This window comes from Serpula lacrymans (assembly GCF_000218685.1).
Source record: "Serpula lacrymans var. lacrymans S7.9 unplaced genomic scaffold SERLAscaffold_12, whole genome shotgun sequence".
Taxonomy (NCBI): domain Eukaryota; kingdom Fungi; phylum Basidiomycota; class Agaricomycetes; order Boletales; family Serpulaceae; genus Serpula; species Serpula lacrymans.
Window position 1 is genome coordinate 444,448 of NW_006763301.1, and position 15,101 is coordinate 459,548.

The 15,101-nt window shown below is 44.5% G+C and overlaps 5 protein-coding genes across 5 annotated transcripts; 1 reads left to right on the forward strand and 4 right to left on the reverse strand.

Annotated features, from left to right (window-relative positions):
- Nucleotides 1-3,625: 3,625 nt before the first annotated feature.
- Nucleotides 3,626-5,694, reverse strand: SERLADRAFT_475678 (uncharacterized protein; the record flags this gene model as incomplete). Its single annotated transcript, XM_007321936.1, has 12 exons — nt 3,626-3,752; nt 3,812-3,856; nt 3,917-4,027; nt 4,090-4,143; nt 4,203-4,493; nt 4,544-4,620; nt 4,683-4,782; nt 4,844-4,868; nt 4,926-5,110; nt 5,173-5,220; nt 5,272-5,408; nt 5,473-5,694. The coding sequence occupies 12 exons, from the start codon at nt 5,558-5,560 to the stop codon at nt 3,735-3,737; spliced, it is 1,179 nt and encodes a 392-aa protein (XP_007321998.1).
- Nucleotides 5,695-5,935: 241 nt separating this feature from the next.
- SERLADRAFT_452185 (uncharacterized protein) lies at nt 5,936-7,999 on the reverse strand (the record flags this gene model as incomplete). Its single annotated transcript, XM_007321937.1, has 13 exons — nt 5,936-6,072; nt 6,132-6,176; nt 6,238-6,348; nt 6,410-6,463; nt 6,512-6,566; nt 6,602-6,802; nt 6,854-6,930; nt 6,988-7,087; nt 7,149-7,173; nt 7,231-7,415; nt 7,475-7,522; nt 7,573-7,709; nt 7,768-7,999. 9 exons carry the CDS (start codon nt 7,853-7,855, stop codon nt 6,552-6,554), a joined length of 876 nt encoding a protein of 291 aa, XP_007321999.1.
- Nucleotides 8,000-9,946: 1,947 nt separating this feature from the next.
- Nucleotides 9,947-10,111, forward strand: SERLADRAFT_398251 (uncharacterized protein; the record flags this gene model as incomplete). Its single annotated transcript, XM_007321938.1, has 1 exon — nt 9,947-10,111. A coding segment is annotated over one exon (165 nt), but the record flags the coding sequence as incomplete, so codon positions are not given.
- A 1,157-nt stretch (nt 10,112-11,268) lies between these two features.
- Nucleotides 11,269-13,236, reverse strand: SERLADRAFT_475686 (uncharacterized protein; the record flags this gene model as incomplete). Its single annotated transcript, XM_007321939.1, has 3 exons — nt 11,269-12,840; nt 12,910-13,084; nt 13,138-13,236. 3 exons carry the CDS (start codon nt 13,151-13,153, stop codon nt 11,562-11,564), a joined length of 1,470 nt encoding a protein of 489 aa, XP_007322001.1.
- A 185-nt stretch (nt 13,237-13,421) lies between these two features.
- On the reverse strand, nt 13,422-14,575 carry SERLADRAFT_452187 (carbohydrate-binding module family 1 protein; the record flags this gene model as incomplete). Its single annotated transcript, XM_007321940.1, has 6 exons — nt 13,422-13,523; nt 13,581-13,820; nt 13,877-13,976; nt 14,050-14,258; nt 14,307-14,377; nt 14,432-14,575. 6 exons carry the CDS (start codon nt 14,481-14,483, stop codon nt 13,422-13,424), a joined length of 774 nt encoding a protein of 257 aa, XP_007322002.1.
- Between the last annotated feature and the right edge of the window lie 526 nt (nt 14,576-15,101).

Genomic DNA, 15,101 nt, shown 5'->3' on the forward strand with positions numbered 1-15,101 from the left:
CACGGGCTGCGCCCTCTGACATCATCAGCCACTGCTTTCATCAACTGTATAGTACATAAGTACAAACACCCTGTAGTAGTATATAAACCTCAATAGATCCAGGAACCCCTCACCGAGTCCTCCTGTTGTTTACTGTAAGATTTCTATCCCTTTTGCCGAATTAACGGAAGGATAAGTTCTCAATCAACAAGTAGCGTTCAAATAACTGTATATAGAGGTAATCAACAACTGAAGAAAAGTATGTACATGAGTGTTCAGTATATATATGTTTCTGAAGGTCAGCCATGAGGCGCTGACTGATGTTCTACATCATGGTCTGGATTCTGTCACGTGATTGTCACGTGACTAGATATAACTAAGTATTTGTGTTATCCACGCTAATAGCAGCAGCTTAACAACTTATGTCTGTCATGTGATCAGATATCAAAGAAAATGAAAAAAGAAATTAGCGCTCTGGCTCAAGTCGTGACATTTACCCACAACTAACTCGGTCCTATCCTAAGGGTAACCACTCCCTTCACTACCTTTATAGTTGGTTCTAGTTGTGCACCAGAGTATACAAACTCTAGGTTGTTACAACAACTAACTCGGTCCTATCTTAAGGGGTAACCACTCCCTCTCATTACTCTTTTGCTTGTCTGAGTTGTGCGCCAGAGTAACTAACTCTTGGTTGTTACACCCGGTGTCTGCTAAAGCAGCCATTGTTCTCCATGGAGCATAGTCACCACTCTATGGAGTCACCATTGTTCTCCTAGGAGTACAATTGCCTAGGAGCACAATTGTACTCCTAGGAGTCATTATACTGTAGCAAGTAGCACCTCCAACTATAAGTAGTAGGGGGTTTAGTATAGGAATACCTCAGTTGTTTCTTAGCCTCTTAGGCAGCGGCTGAGGTATGTTGCATTACATTTATTAGAAATCACCTTAAACTAACATCTATTGTAGTTTCACTTAGGTAAATAATAAAGTCGTTTCTATAGCCTCATAGGCAGCGGCTGAGTTTCACTTAGATTTATTATGGAAATGAAACAGCAGCTTCTTATATAATCACTTTTTGAACATTGCATAATGATTAAAACTATGTTATATATATGTGACAGGTATATAAGTGATAACATATAGATTATGTGCTCTGCTCTCTGTTAGGTGGCAGCAGACTGGCAACGTGCTTAACAAAAGGAGAAGATGATGTTTCAGCTTATCCTGCCAGCTCTTGATCGAGTGATTGAGAGATTCTGCCGAATTTCTCCCAGTACTGCAATTTCTCGGTGCTTCCCAAATACTCGGCTGGTGAAATAAATCATTACCTGTGTCCTCAATTGATGATGCAGTATAACTCACTTATCCCACCACAAGAGTAACTTGTTGATTCTGGATTGGTGCCTTGGGTTGCAAGGACCTTCAAACCAGTCAATAGCATTGTTGTAGAATTCCATCAAACTGAAATCTCCATCAATGCGCCTCCAAGAGCTGACACTCGATAGTGCAAAGCAAAGCTTATGTCTCCTTTAAGCTTGCAAAACACCAACAATTAAGCAGGCACTTACTCGAACTGCCACGTAGGTGATAGCGCAGGGCGTAACACTCTTCATCGCCAACAGCGCTACAACATGAGTGCATGTTGACCTGTCCCTGGATGCCTTGTGTTGTCGAGTAGTTGAATGGGGCCTTTCATTTCTTCTACCTCATGGGCTGACGATGGTGAGGTAAAAATAAGTTTGAAGGCCTGTAAGATATATGCATTAGTATGCTATATTCAATAATATAGAGCTATATTGTGAGTGTTCCAATACCTTAAGTAAAAGTGTGGACCTGAATAAACCATGGTCTAGATCTTCAGACCGATATTCTTCTGGTGCAGCATACATGAACCTTGGCCAGCTGTCCGCAGACACAATATATTGAGGATGGTGCTCCCGTATATTCTTTTTGATGCTTAGAAAATTTAAACTACTTGTATATTCCCAATGAAAGTAATGAAAGTGTTACAATTAACATACCAGCACCTACTTACGCTTCACTTTTGTACTTCTACTTTTATTTTCCAAGTCACATGACCAGTCATGTGACATCAGATGACCAGTCATGTGACCATTTACTTTACTTTACATTTTCGACTTTTCATAGTCACATGACCAGTCATGTGACACATCACCTGACCAGTGTCTAGACTCATCATGTGACCGGTCACATGCTAGACATCGGACTTTGAACTTCATTTATAACTGTACAGTACCTCATGTATTTTAGTATATATACAAGAGCAATACATGGGGAAGGACTCAGTGAATCCTCCTGTTGTCTAGCACAACTAACCCACTGCAGCCTAAGGGGTAACCACTCCCCATCATCTTCTTTATAGTGTGTTCCTGTGTGCGCCAGAGTAAATAACTCTTGGTTGCTACAGAACAATGGCTGCTTTAGCAGAGACCGGGTTTATCCAGTTTTTGTGAGGCAACGATAAACTATAACAAAAACGAAACCTGTCTCCTTCTGCACTTGCAGGGAGTAAGGGGTTCGATGAGCTTGAGGTCGACAGACACTAGTAAATATAGCGAGTAGAGGACTTTTTGAGAGGTAAGCTTCAAAGGTTTTCATTGAGGAGTAAAGCGGGTAAATTCAGTAATAGAAAACTAAGGAGCCATACATGAATAGGTAAGGCTTTATATAGTGAACTGTTCATTCCTCAGACCGAAAGGAGAATATACGAAAAGTGGTCTGAGGAATCAATCGGCCAATAAGAAAAAGAGAGAACAACTATTGTACGACTTTTAACTTGATTAATCAGCGGTGAGAGATTTGTACTAATAATAGAGGTTTGTTACGCGTGTTCAGGAACCGTATCCTCATGATGAGGTACAATTTTGAACAAAGTGTTTATTAGTGTATCCAGGCTTTACTGGGGCTTGGAGCTGGTTGGCAAGATGCCTACTACCAGTCCCTACCCGGTGTGCTGGCTGGCTGGGAGTGATACCCAGTCTCTGATCTGTGATATAAAATGGTAGTGATGGTTAAGAAAGCCTGTGAGGGCTATGAGAAGTAAAATGGCAAATGATACCTCTAGCCCTAGAGCCAGAGGTGTAATGGGAAAAGCGTTCAAGAACCAAGACATAGCAAAGATAAGAAAATAACAAAATGGTCCTTACAGTTTTGTCACTATTAGCATTGATCGCAAAGGTGAAGTAATAATTGTTATGTGTTGAAATGGTCGTAGACATTGCTTATGTTTCGTGGTTGCTGGCCTATGTGATACACTTCAATTGTTGTTGATCATAAATCATATGCTTGACGGGTGCGAGATGTGGGCAATGAGAGATAATCGTCGCTCGTTGTAAACCCGTAGAATTGTATGGAACAAATCGCAAATGTGGCATAAATAATGGGAATAGGCTACTGAGTAACATTGCCTGGCATTACAAATACAATGTAACAGTGTGTATACAGGTTCAAGCAAGAACAAATATGATCGTAGCCACCAAAGAAAGCAACGTGGTAGCAAGCTTTCATTTTGTTGAAGGTTCGACTTTCACTGATTGGTGATATACATTGTTCACGGTCATTTGATCTTACAAATACATGCAAACATGCATACAGAGCCAAGTATTTCTTATCCATCACATCCATTCTGGTTGATCGTTTTTATCTCTGTATAAGTACAGCATACCCTAGTACATCTTGGTATTGTGACCTAAATTTTTTCAGTACACTCCACCTTTCACAGTGTTCAGATATTTCTAAGCTTTCGTTTCCATCTGGACGGGATATATAAGTATGCAATAGCTGCGAACAATACTAAATAGCGGACACTAACCTTGGATAACTTTTGAAATGCTTTGCGAAGATCGTCTTTCAAATCCTTTGTAAAAGTCACGATGTAAGTCAATGAGTCTGTATCGTGCGTTGAGGTACTCCTCACCTCCACCTCTTCCACACCGATGCTAAGGCGGATTAAAAGTGGATTCTCATTAGGGTCACGCATGTGGCTATACTCAGCCAAAGATTCAACACCCCCAAGACTTGACGCAGGCTAAGATAATACAACAATCAATATATGTCTGGTAATCACCGAGAGAAGAGATAAGTACTTACTACAAAGTATTCCAGCGAATGAGGGAGTAACTCTGCATATTCGCGTTTCGATAACTGAAACACGCAAAACTAGCGTTAGGAAAAGCAACAACAACATGAAATACTCTGCGCACCAGAAAGGAGAATGTAGCACTGAATCCTCCTTCCATTTGCTTAGCGGGATCGAAACTTCCATTGATGCCTTGCAGACTTGAATGCCATACTTTTGTGACAACTCCTCCTGGGACGCCATCGTACTCCTGACCCACAGGGACATTCACGGCACGACTCAACCACTGAGCCAATTCGGTTCCACTGGCCGACTGCCTGGGAATGCGAAGGTGCAGTGTCCTCAAGGAACGAAGAAGAAGCCACGACTCAAAAGAGCCCATCATACTTCCTAGGTAGCAGCGATCTCCGAAAAGCTAAGTTCAAACGTTAGCCTCCGCGCGTCTGAAACAGGAACCGAGCCTACATCATTCCATTCCTGTTCTGTCTTCACGATCAGGATACCAGCGAGAAGGTCCGAATGCCCTCCAAAGTATTTTGTAGCTATCGAGATAAGTGTTGTGAGAACATTGCAGCCTCCAGTGACAACTGAGTTATATGCGCACCGCTGTGGAGAATACAATCAGCCCCCCACTTGAACGGGTACTGAAGAGGAGGAGGGCCGAAGGTTGAATCTACAATCAGTTTTCCTCCGACTGCGTGGATCTAGAAAAATCAAGATCACCTTCCAGATGAAGTTTAGGGAAGAAGCAACTCTGCAGGTTACCTTATCAGCATAATACTGGATATCTCTGTAATGCTTGCCTTGAGTGGATCGTTGTAGAGAATCATGGCTTTGAGCGACTTACCGCGACTCCCCAGTAGGGTTTACGGGCGTCTCGACCCAGCACAAATCGCCTTCCTGGAATTCGTCGTCGATACCAATGATTGGAGTCGGTTCAAACCTATTCTTGGCATATACCGCGATACTTGCATGGCAACCAGGATATCCTCCGGTGATAGCAATACGCTTTGGCTTAAAGTGCACCAATGCCTGGTCAGATGCTCGTTCAGTACGATGACTTCATGAGGATTGGCTCGACCAGCCGCACTCACCGCATAGGCAGCAGCTATGCCAGAAGAGTATGTGATGGCATTACCATGCTAAACTTGGTTCAGGGTGAACGTATGCATGACAAGGTATGGGAGACGGACGTTTATTTTGTTCAGGATGTGTTCCACTCGAGTGCTGACATTCTGGGTGTACCTGGAGTACATATACCTGGAAGGGTTCTGCCAGTCAAACCCATCAGCTCCAGGCGCATGTTCATCGGGGTGGGGAACTCTGAATGCTATACAAGGATTATTTCAATCAGTCGTGTCAAACACTGGCAGAGAGATATAGGAAATACTCACTTGTAGTGACAGAGATCGACGGAGAGACCTCGGTGCCCGAAAAACCAGAATCACCATGAATCAAGTGGGTACCGTTCAATTTTGCCATTTCGTTGGACAAGGCTCTGAGTGAAAGCCACGATATATCTATGGTCTTCACTGAACCGCAGCGGGTACATAATAGTGGCGTGCTTTCCTGGTTGGTGACTGACTACCATCATATCCGAGTCATACTAGATCGGCAAGGGGGAGCTAATCCTGGACGCGAATCATAGGTAGCGGAGGTTAGAATTCGTGCGTCCAGAATTCCCACCTCGGAAGTTCCCCCAAGATACTTTATCTTTTTCTGATGCGCCTAACTGTACACTTTGAGTGAGGATCACCCAAAGTGTCAGTTTTCTCGACTATTGATTATTATGTGCATTGTTCCGAAACAAGGCAACTTGACTCTGCGAATGTATGTGACTATGAAGCCGATTTTTTTGGTATTATCTATCCCCTTATTTTGATTGATTTAATTCTCTTTACAAATACAGCAGGTGGTTGGTATTGTGACCTATTGTTTTTGGTATACTCCACCTTTCATTGTTCAATGAAGTATTTTTAAGCTTTCGTTTCAATCTGGACAGAATATATAAGTATATGCCACCTCATGCGAACAATACTGAATAGACACTTACTTTGGATAACTTTTGGAATGCCTTGCGAAGGTCATCCTTCAAATCCTAAGTAAAAGTCACGGCATGAGTAACTAGTGTCCGTATTATGCATTAAGATACTCCTCACCTCCACCTCTTCTACACCGATGCTAATGCGGACTAAAAGAGGATCCTCACTAGGGTCGTGTACATGGCGTTGCTCAATCAAAGATTCAACACCACCAAGACTTGTCGCAGGCTACGATAAACAACAATCGATATCTGTCTGGTAGGCACCGAGAGAAGAGATAAGTACTTACCACGAAGTATTCCAGCGAATGAGGGAGTAAATTTGCATATTCGCGTTTAGATAGCTAAAAACGTGGTTAGAACAAACAGTACAACTTAAGCACTCGGCGCACCAAAATGGAGAATGTAGCACTGAATCCTCCTTCCATCTGCTTAGCGGGGTCGAAACTTCCATTGATGCCTTGCAGACTTGAATGGTATACTTTTGCGACAACTCCTCCTGGGATACCATCGTATTCCTGACCTACAGGGATGTTCACGGCACGATTCAACCACTGAGCCAATTCCGTTCCACTGGCTGACTGTCTGGGAACGCGAAGGTGCAGTGTCCTCAAGGAACGAAGAAGGAGCCATGATTCAAAAGAGCCCATCATGTTTCCTAGGAAGCAGCGATCTTCGAAAAGCTAGGTTCAGAATTAGCGTCCGCACGTCTGACCATAGGGATCCCAGCCTACATCTTTCCATTCCTGTTCTGTTTTCACGATCAGGATACCAGCGAGAAGGTCCGAATGCCCTCCGAAGTACTTGGTGCCTATCAAAATAAATATCAACATTGCAGCCTCCAATCACAACTGAGTTGTATACGCACCGCTGTGGAGAATACAATCAGCTCCCCACTTGAACGGGTATTGAAGAGGAGGGGGGCCGAAGGTTGAATCTACAATCAGTTTTCCTCCGACTGCATGGATCTAGAAAAGTCAAGATCAACTTTCAGATAACGTTTAGGGCGGAAGCAACTCTGTAGCTCACCTTATCAGCATAATACTGGATATCTCTGAGATGGTTGACTTGAGTGGATTGTCGTACAGAATCACGGCCCTGAGCTACTTACCGCGACTCTCCAGTAGGATTTATGGGTGTCTCGATCCAGCACAAATCACCTTCCTGGAATTCATCGTCGATACCAATGATTGGAGTCGGTTCAAACCTATTCTTGGCGTATACTGCGATACTCGCATGGCAACCAGGATATCCTCGGGTGATGGCAATGCGTTTTGGCTTAAAGTGCACCAACGCCTGGACACATGCTCGTTCAGCTATGATGACTTGATCGCGACTCGATCAGATGTACTCACTGCATAGGTAGCAGCTAGGCCAGAAGAGTATGTGACGGCATGACCATGCTAAATTTGATTTAAGGTGAACTATGCATGGAAAGGGATGGGAGACGGACGTTTATTTTGTTCAGGACGTGTTCCACTCTAGTGCTGACATTCTGTGTGTACCTGGAATACATGTTCCTAGAAGGGTTCTGCCAGTCAAACTCGTCAATTCCGGGCGCATGCTCGTCAGGATGGGGGGCTCTGAACGCTGTAGAAGGATCATTTCGATCGGCTGTGCCAATGAAAGAGAGATAGGAAAGACTCACTTGTCGTGACAGAGATCGATGGAGAGACCTCGGTGCCCGGGAAACCAGAATCTCCATGAATCAAGTGGGTACCGTTCAATTTTGCCATGTCGCTAAACTATCTTCTGAATGAAAGTCACGATCACTGCTATATCTACAGTCTTCACTGAACGATAGCGGATATAGATATGATATCGATGTCACAAGAGTGGCGTGCTTTCCTGACAGTAAGCCTTGTCAACAAATAACCTATATTCGAAACGGTATTTTTAAGCCTCCTCGGGGTTCCTTGATATTACTCGAGCCTCGGGTTAGCAGTTCAAATAACCCTTGCCAGTACGAATTTTGATTTCAAGTGAGCGCCGACGATAAAGATCACTGTCCCCTCAGTAAATAGCCTCATAGTCCAAGCAACTTGAAGATCACTGAACGCAGTAACAACAGAAAGCAAGATTTGTTAGGCTTATAACTTGTGTGAAGAACATGAAACTGCAGGTCACGTATGAATTAATAGAGAGTCAACGTTCGAAACGCCAACCGCGGTAGATTTGGGTCGTAGGACTCCCAGCCTCTTCGGTCCGTTCGCGGACCGTGCCGAGATATGCTTAAAGTGACTGTATCGTTTCTTGACTTGGACCAGAGTCTACCGGACGTCTACCGTGACCATTGGGATTGACCGTCCGTCTTTCAATAGTTTTGCAGTCTTATTGCTAATATCAATGACGCCAAGCTAGCAATGACATCACCAAGTTCAGCTCAGTCCAGTCAGCCGCCATCCTGCTCAGAGTATATAGCCCTGCCCACTTGCTCAAGCATCTCCATCGCCTTTTCTCTCTTCTCTCTTCTCTCTTATTCTCTCTCCTCTTATTCTCTCTTCTCTCTCCTCTCATGCTGCTTACCAGCAGCTTCTCTTGATAAACCCACCCGCGTATCCATCAGAGTCGTAGTACATATATTCCATGTGCCACGCTCTCACTTCACGCACGATCGCGTATCCTTCCTGTGCTCATTCCGCACGACGTACGCGCGTTTCATGTCAATCTGCGAGAAAGTGTTACAGATACGTCCAGTAATTGGGATCCAAGCGTCAACGCTCTACTATGGATGTCTTTGTAAGTCAATCCTAGTCAGCCCTCATTTTCGCTCAACGATCCTTGACCTCTCTTAGCACGAATTCTCGATACCTCAAGTCTGCCCAGAAAAAATAAATTCAAAATTCGACAACCAACTCCTGCTGGTGTTCGCCAGCGGAGGAATATCTCAATAACTTATATCAAACTTGGACATTACTAATCCATCCTTGATACAACCGATCACCGACATCTCAGACACCGTCACCTACCGTCTTCATTCCCCTATCCCTATCCTCAGCCTTCACTATCACTGTAGTTCGTGGTCCAACTTGCGTACTTCCTCAAGTTTCACCTTCCTTCTGCAAGCAGCTATCCCTGAGCCAGTTCAGCTCAGGACACGCAAATGCAAATGGTCCGACCCAAGAACTTGATGTGATCCCCGTTTGCTAGCTCAAACATCTAGAAATACCAAGTCTATCGTCCATTTGGTGAGTACCACTCATAGCCCATTTACTCTCATGCATTTGTTCCTAACTCGATATATTATGACAGGTGGGGACGCCCACCACGTGAACATCCAGACGTGCAGTCGCACAACTGGCCATGGACTTGAAACGCAGAGGAGTACGATAGGACTATGATGGACTTTCGGTAGGCGGCGATGTCGGGTGTGCTGAATAGTTGGCCGTCTGGTTGTATTAACTCGGAGTGAGTTGCTGGTCATCCTTTCTTATTTTCTACATGCTCATACCGTATAGTGGATGTGACCGTCCTTCCAGGAACAGGAAAAAAGTTGATTCGTTATAGCGTTGTCAACGCAGAAAACACCAGGCGATCAATAACAATCAAATCAAAGACAAAACTCAGAAAACGACAAAAGACCATTGACTAAGTCATCTTATCGACGTGGAAAATATTTTCGGACGAGCTTTATACCCCTTCTTCTCTAGCTCCTTCATTTGGCTCTGCTCTCTATCGCATTTGTGAGTTACCAGTCATTTGCTTTGGTTCTGTGGTGTTTACATTCATATTTCCAACAGATATCCTCAAAGGCAAAACACCCTAGGCTTTTCGACTCAAGCTCTTTTGGGGTCGATAAATGAATTCATGCTTGTCAAGACGAAGCTTCTTTCGTGGCCTGGGCTAAAAAAAATCTCAAAATAGAAAGTACCGCCAACTGGTCGCGATGGGATCTATTGGCGCGGAAAAACATCGTCGTTCTCTTTCTCTCATGTCCAAACACAAGACCCACTGGCGCCTTCATCAGGTTCTGGGATAGAAAAAAATTCTAAAAAAGATTTCAACATCACAAAACACCGTCGACCGGTCGCAATTTGACCTGATGCGCAAAAAATCATCTTTTTCTTTCTCTCTTTCTCTCTTTCCCTTCCTCGTTTCTAAAAACACGCCAGGCTTTCTACCTAGCCCTTGGATAAGAAAAAAAAACACCAGAAAACATAGAATAAACCACCAATTGGTTACGCTCGACCTCATTGGCCTCATGAAAAACACCATCTATTTCTTTTTTCACTCTCTCTGCCTTCGCAATCAAACCCAAAACACTCCGAACATTTTCTCTGGTATTCGGATAAGAAAAACAATACAAAATCACAAAACACCGTCGACTGGTCGCATTCTATCTATCTCCCCCTTTTCTCTTTCTCTTTCTCCGTCTCCTGACTCTATCCGCACCAATCTCTCTCTCTCTCTCTCTCTCTCTCTTCAAATTATCCGGGTCCGGGCATCTCCTGTCGCATTTGGAAATAAAAGAAAAACTCGAAAACCAATCAAGTCGTGATTTCAATTTATCAGCATGCCAAAACTCTTTCTCTCTTTCTCTTTCTCACTCTCACTCGGTATCAAACAAAATTGCACTTGATCGAAGCCAAGAAAAACCCGTCAATATGTCGCAATTCGACATATTGGCTAGAAAAATACTATCTTCCTCTCTCTTTCGCCTTCAAACCATCGCATTTTGCTCTACTGGAAACTCGTCTCTCTCTTTTCTTTCTTCCTCCTATCCATCTCTCTTTCTATCCTATATACTACCTCAAATGCCCCAAGACTCTTGCATAGCCCCGGCACAGAACAAAATCGAACACCTACAAAAGGCCGCTAACGTACCACAAGTATGATCTGTCTGCGAAAGAAAAAAAAAAAAAAGACCACTTCTTTCAAGATATTCATCCTTGCCTTACTATTCTACCGGTACGTAGAATCTTAGATCGTCTACTTTTCGGTGTAGTGCTAAAGTGAAATCTTACTTTCGATCAAGATAAAAAGGACCTGCTCATATTGGTCGCTATGAACTTTCGTCAAAAGTGCACATTTCTTCCTTGGCTCAGCACGCTCCGATCGAAAACGTCACAGAACAAGAAAAAAAGCGTGAACAGGCCCCAGTGCGATCTATCAGACGCACTCCAAGCTTCGCACCCAGCTCAAAAATATAAGCCAAGAACAACCACAGAGTAGCCTTGCGGATATCTATATACCGAGATCTCTCGTTAGGATACAAAATGCCGTCACATGTATAGTATTGCAGAATAGCCTAATCTTCGAAGCACCATATCTTAAGCCCTTCAGGTCTATGACTGACGTCAAGAACATAAAATCTACCAATAGCAACTACTTCTGGACTTGAGTTCGAAATTGCCTTGGTGTCGAGACTAATATTCCAGGTTTCTCTGATGCTAAACTGGGTTGTGGACATCTGAAGGCCCCAAAGATTTTCTGTTTAGACAGTTACAGCCTTGACTTTCCATCGTCTTTCACGGCATTTTCCTTGGCACGCTTCAACAACCTCTTCATCAAATCGACCCACTCCTGAATGCCACCTTCCCCCACTCCTTTGACCCACTCTTCCGCCTCGCCAGTCTTTTCTAGTTCTTGCCACACCATCCGCAGCACTCCTTTCTCGTGATACATTTCTCGCTCCCATTCGGAGACGCGTACCAAAGCCTGATCTGGTTGGGGCGCGGCAAATTCGTACATCTCGTCTCTGTATTCGAATTGTTCGTGTTCTTCAAATCTAAGCCATGCCTTAGCCATGGCCAGAGGACTGTTTCCGACTTTAGCTTTGAGCTCTTCATATCGTGTGATAATGTCTATTGCTTCTCGCGTGGTGTCAATAGAAGCTGGATCATCGAATACTTTGACTATGGCATGCGCTTGTGCCTCTAGAAGAGGAAAGGGAGAGACTTTAATAAGGAGACCCATGAATGCCAGAGCAGAGGGTGGATAGTTGATTTGCAAGGGGAAAAGGTGCTTCGCAAGTGGAAATACGTGGTACGATGAGTTGAAGAGCTCTGAAGGCAGTGGTGGAGATGGTGGAGGGTGTCCCAGGCGAATGGTCGAGTCGCTTAAGAAAGGGAAACTCATTTCATAGCCTGTGGCTAGAATGCAATGGTCGATACCACTTTCCTCCGTCCCATCCTCGAATATAACTTGACCACCATCCTTAAATTCTATCGGCCGCCCTCTTTGCTTGAAATTTTCATGGTCCTCTCGTACAGCCCCAGTCAGGGCATGGATGACAACCTTCGCCGTGGACCGCATCTCAGCAGAGATATCTTGTCCACTTGGGCCGCCTCCGACAACCATGACGACGTCGCCAAGATTATGCGGACGCCTATACCATGCAGAGTGCGAGGCTTTTCCTTGAGAAAGCCACTTGGAAAGCCCTGGCGTATCGGGATAGCGCGGTAGCCTGTAGTGACCGTTGGCTACAACGATGTGATCGAAATGTAATACATCGCCTGTCGATATTGAGACTTTCCAGTGCAAGGCATCAATGTCCCAGTCCGCCTTGAGCACCATGGTATTCAGCCGAATGAGAGACATCAAATCAAAATGTGCAGCATAAGCTTCTAGGTAAGATTGCACGGCTGCTGCGTGTGGATATAAAGGAGTAGATGGAGGAAACGAATAGCTGGTGAATGCCATTACTGGATGCGGGAGATTTGTCGTCAATGAATCATAGAGCGGTGTCAAGGGTGGATTGTCAATCGGCTCTGCAGGTAACCTATCATGATCACAAATAGGATGTAATCAGTAAACATCTACTTGTTCATCACGGAAGCTGAGAGCTCACCAGACACCGCCTACATTTATCCGTTCTTCGTACACGGTGAGCGACCATGAACCAGCTCTGTACTGAGGACTGTCTGCGATTACTTTGGCAGCAGCCAACCCTGCTGGTCCTGCCCCAATGACACAGATACGCTTCGTGGGTATTACATCGTGGTTGTAGGATTCTTGAGGGATATCTTCAAGAGAAATGATAAGACGATGCGCATATTGAAATGGAGCTGTTATGTACTCGGAAGGATATCCATGGGCACTGGGAATAAAACGATAGCAAAGAGAGACAGAGACAGAGACAAGAGAGCTCTAGATCAACACTTGAGATATCCAGAAATTCAAAGTTGAGCAAGTCAACAATCCATCCGACATGTACAAAGTCCGCTCTTGGCGCTTATGCTTACTTTGATACTGTATTTGGATTTCGCACTTTCATCACAAATTCCAAGGCAAATTTCGCATGCAAACAAATATCACTTGGAAATTCCTCATTCACGATATGTTACCAATCTCTATGTAGCATCACAGGCACTGGCTATAATACGGGGGGCTGACTTCAGTGCAATCAGTCCCAGTTACACACACTGTTGGTCCCGTCCAACCAGTCCCACCGCACTGACCGTACTAATAAATAACATTTGTTAATATATTGCTCCAGCAAGCCAAATAGAGTCCACAAACCTCGGTCTGAGTAGGCTCACTTGGAGATGTGCCGGTGGTCCCGATATATGTGGAGTAATTCGTAGAGTGGGAGATCGATAAATCAAGACCGAAGAAGTTCATCTGGTCATGCTCCGTGAAGTTGGATGCGACGTTGGAAGGATCATCAACGGGTGTGTCATCCGACGCGACATAGGCGATAAGCTGGAATCCGCTCAGATCACCACTTCCAAGTGCGCCGCCATTCCATGTTGTGCAATTCTGTTTATTGTCATTTAGCTCATTTTTGTCACAAAAGTATGACAAAGAAAACAAACCTGGCAGCGGAAAGATGCCTTGATGTGAGTACTGTTTACCATCGTGTCGGGAAGCATGGTGATAATGGGACCAGAGTAGGGAAGAGGTTGCACATAACCGCTGTTCACGACAGCTTGTTAGGCTCTACTTCTGCACAACCAAACGTCATATGGGAGCTGGAAGTAAGACTTACGAAGTCCACCTAGGGCCAAATATGACTTCGCCATTGTAAGGCCACATCGTGAACAAAAGGCTGTCTGCCATAGTACCCCCAACGCTGAGACCGGTCCAGCCATAGCTGGCAGGCGCAATCAATTCCGCAACGAATTCAGTCGCGTTAGGCGTGGTTCCGGTAGACAAAGGGGGTAAGACAAGGCCAACTGTGATATTCAAAGTTGGGTCCTATAACAGATTAGCAAAGTATAGTACATTGAAAGAGTATCAACGTACTGTATAGCCTGCATAACAGATACCACTCGTGGAATCGCAGTAAGCTGTAGCGCTTTGCGCCACGACAGTCACTTCAACAGAAGATCATCAATTGCAGTGATGTACGCGGCAACTGACTGACATACCGGCTCGAAAACCGATGGAGAGAATAATTGTAGTGAGGAGGTGGCTAAACATCCTGCTTTTCCCGGGTGTCGAGGGCTTGGGGATGACCGCCAAGGCAGCGTTTACCCTGATTTTATAGCCCAAATACCAAGCGAAACAAAGGGAATTAGAGCAACAAAGCTATCACGTTGTCCATGCCTTTCTCCTAGCTTAATCCGCAAATCAAGCGAAGCAGTTGCGCAACATGTCCGTTTCTGCAACAACTGTATTATCGGAGAAAACTAGAGGATAAAACGTGTCAGTGACATTTCATAGCTATAAATACAGATCGAGAACCTAGCTTTTTGCTACATGGATTCATGTCAATACTCTGCTGTCGTTCTATTGCTTGCTAACAGTGAACAAGGACGACTACACATTCCTTTTTGGGCCAGGACGCTCGATTACATAAGAATGTGGCTGTTCTCATTTCTCTCCGCTGTTCTTCCATGGAGTTTGTTGAAAATCCAGGTACCGGACGCCGCAGTTCTCTGATGCATGTGTACATGGTGCGGCTGTAAACAAACCTGCTTCATCTTCCAATGTTCTTCATAATATCTCCCCGTGCCATATAAGACCAATATTCTTCCATTTGACAGCACTCACCTTTTTCAGGTTGATAGATGCTCTTTTGAAGTTGAAACTCAAAGA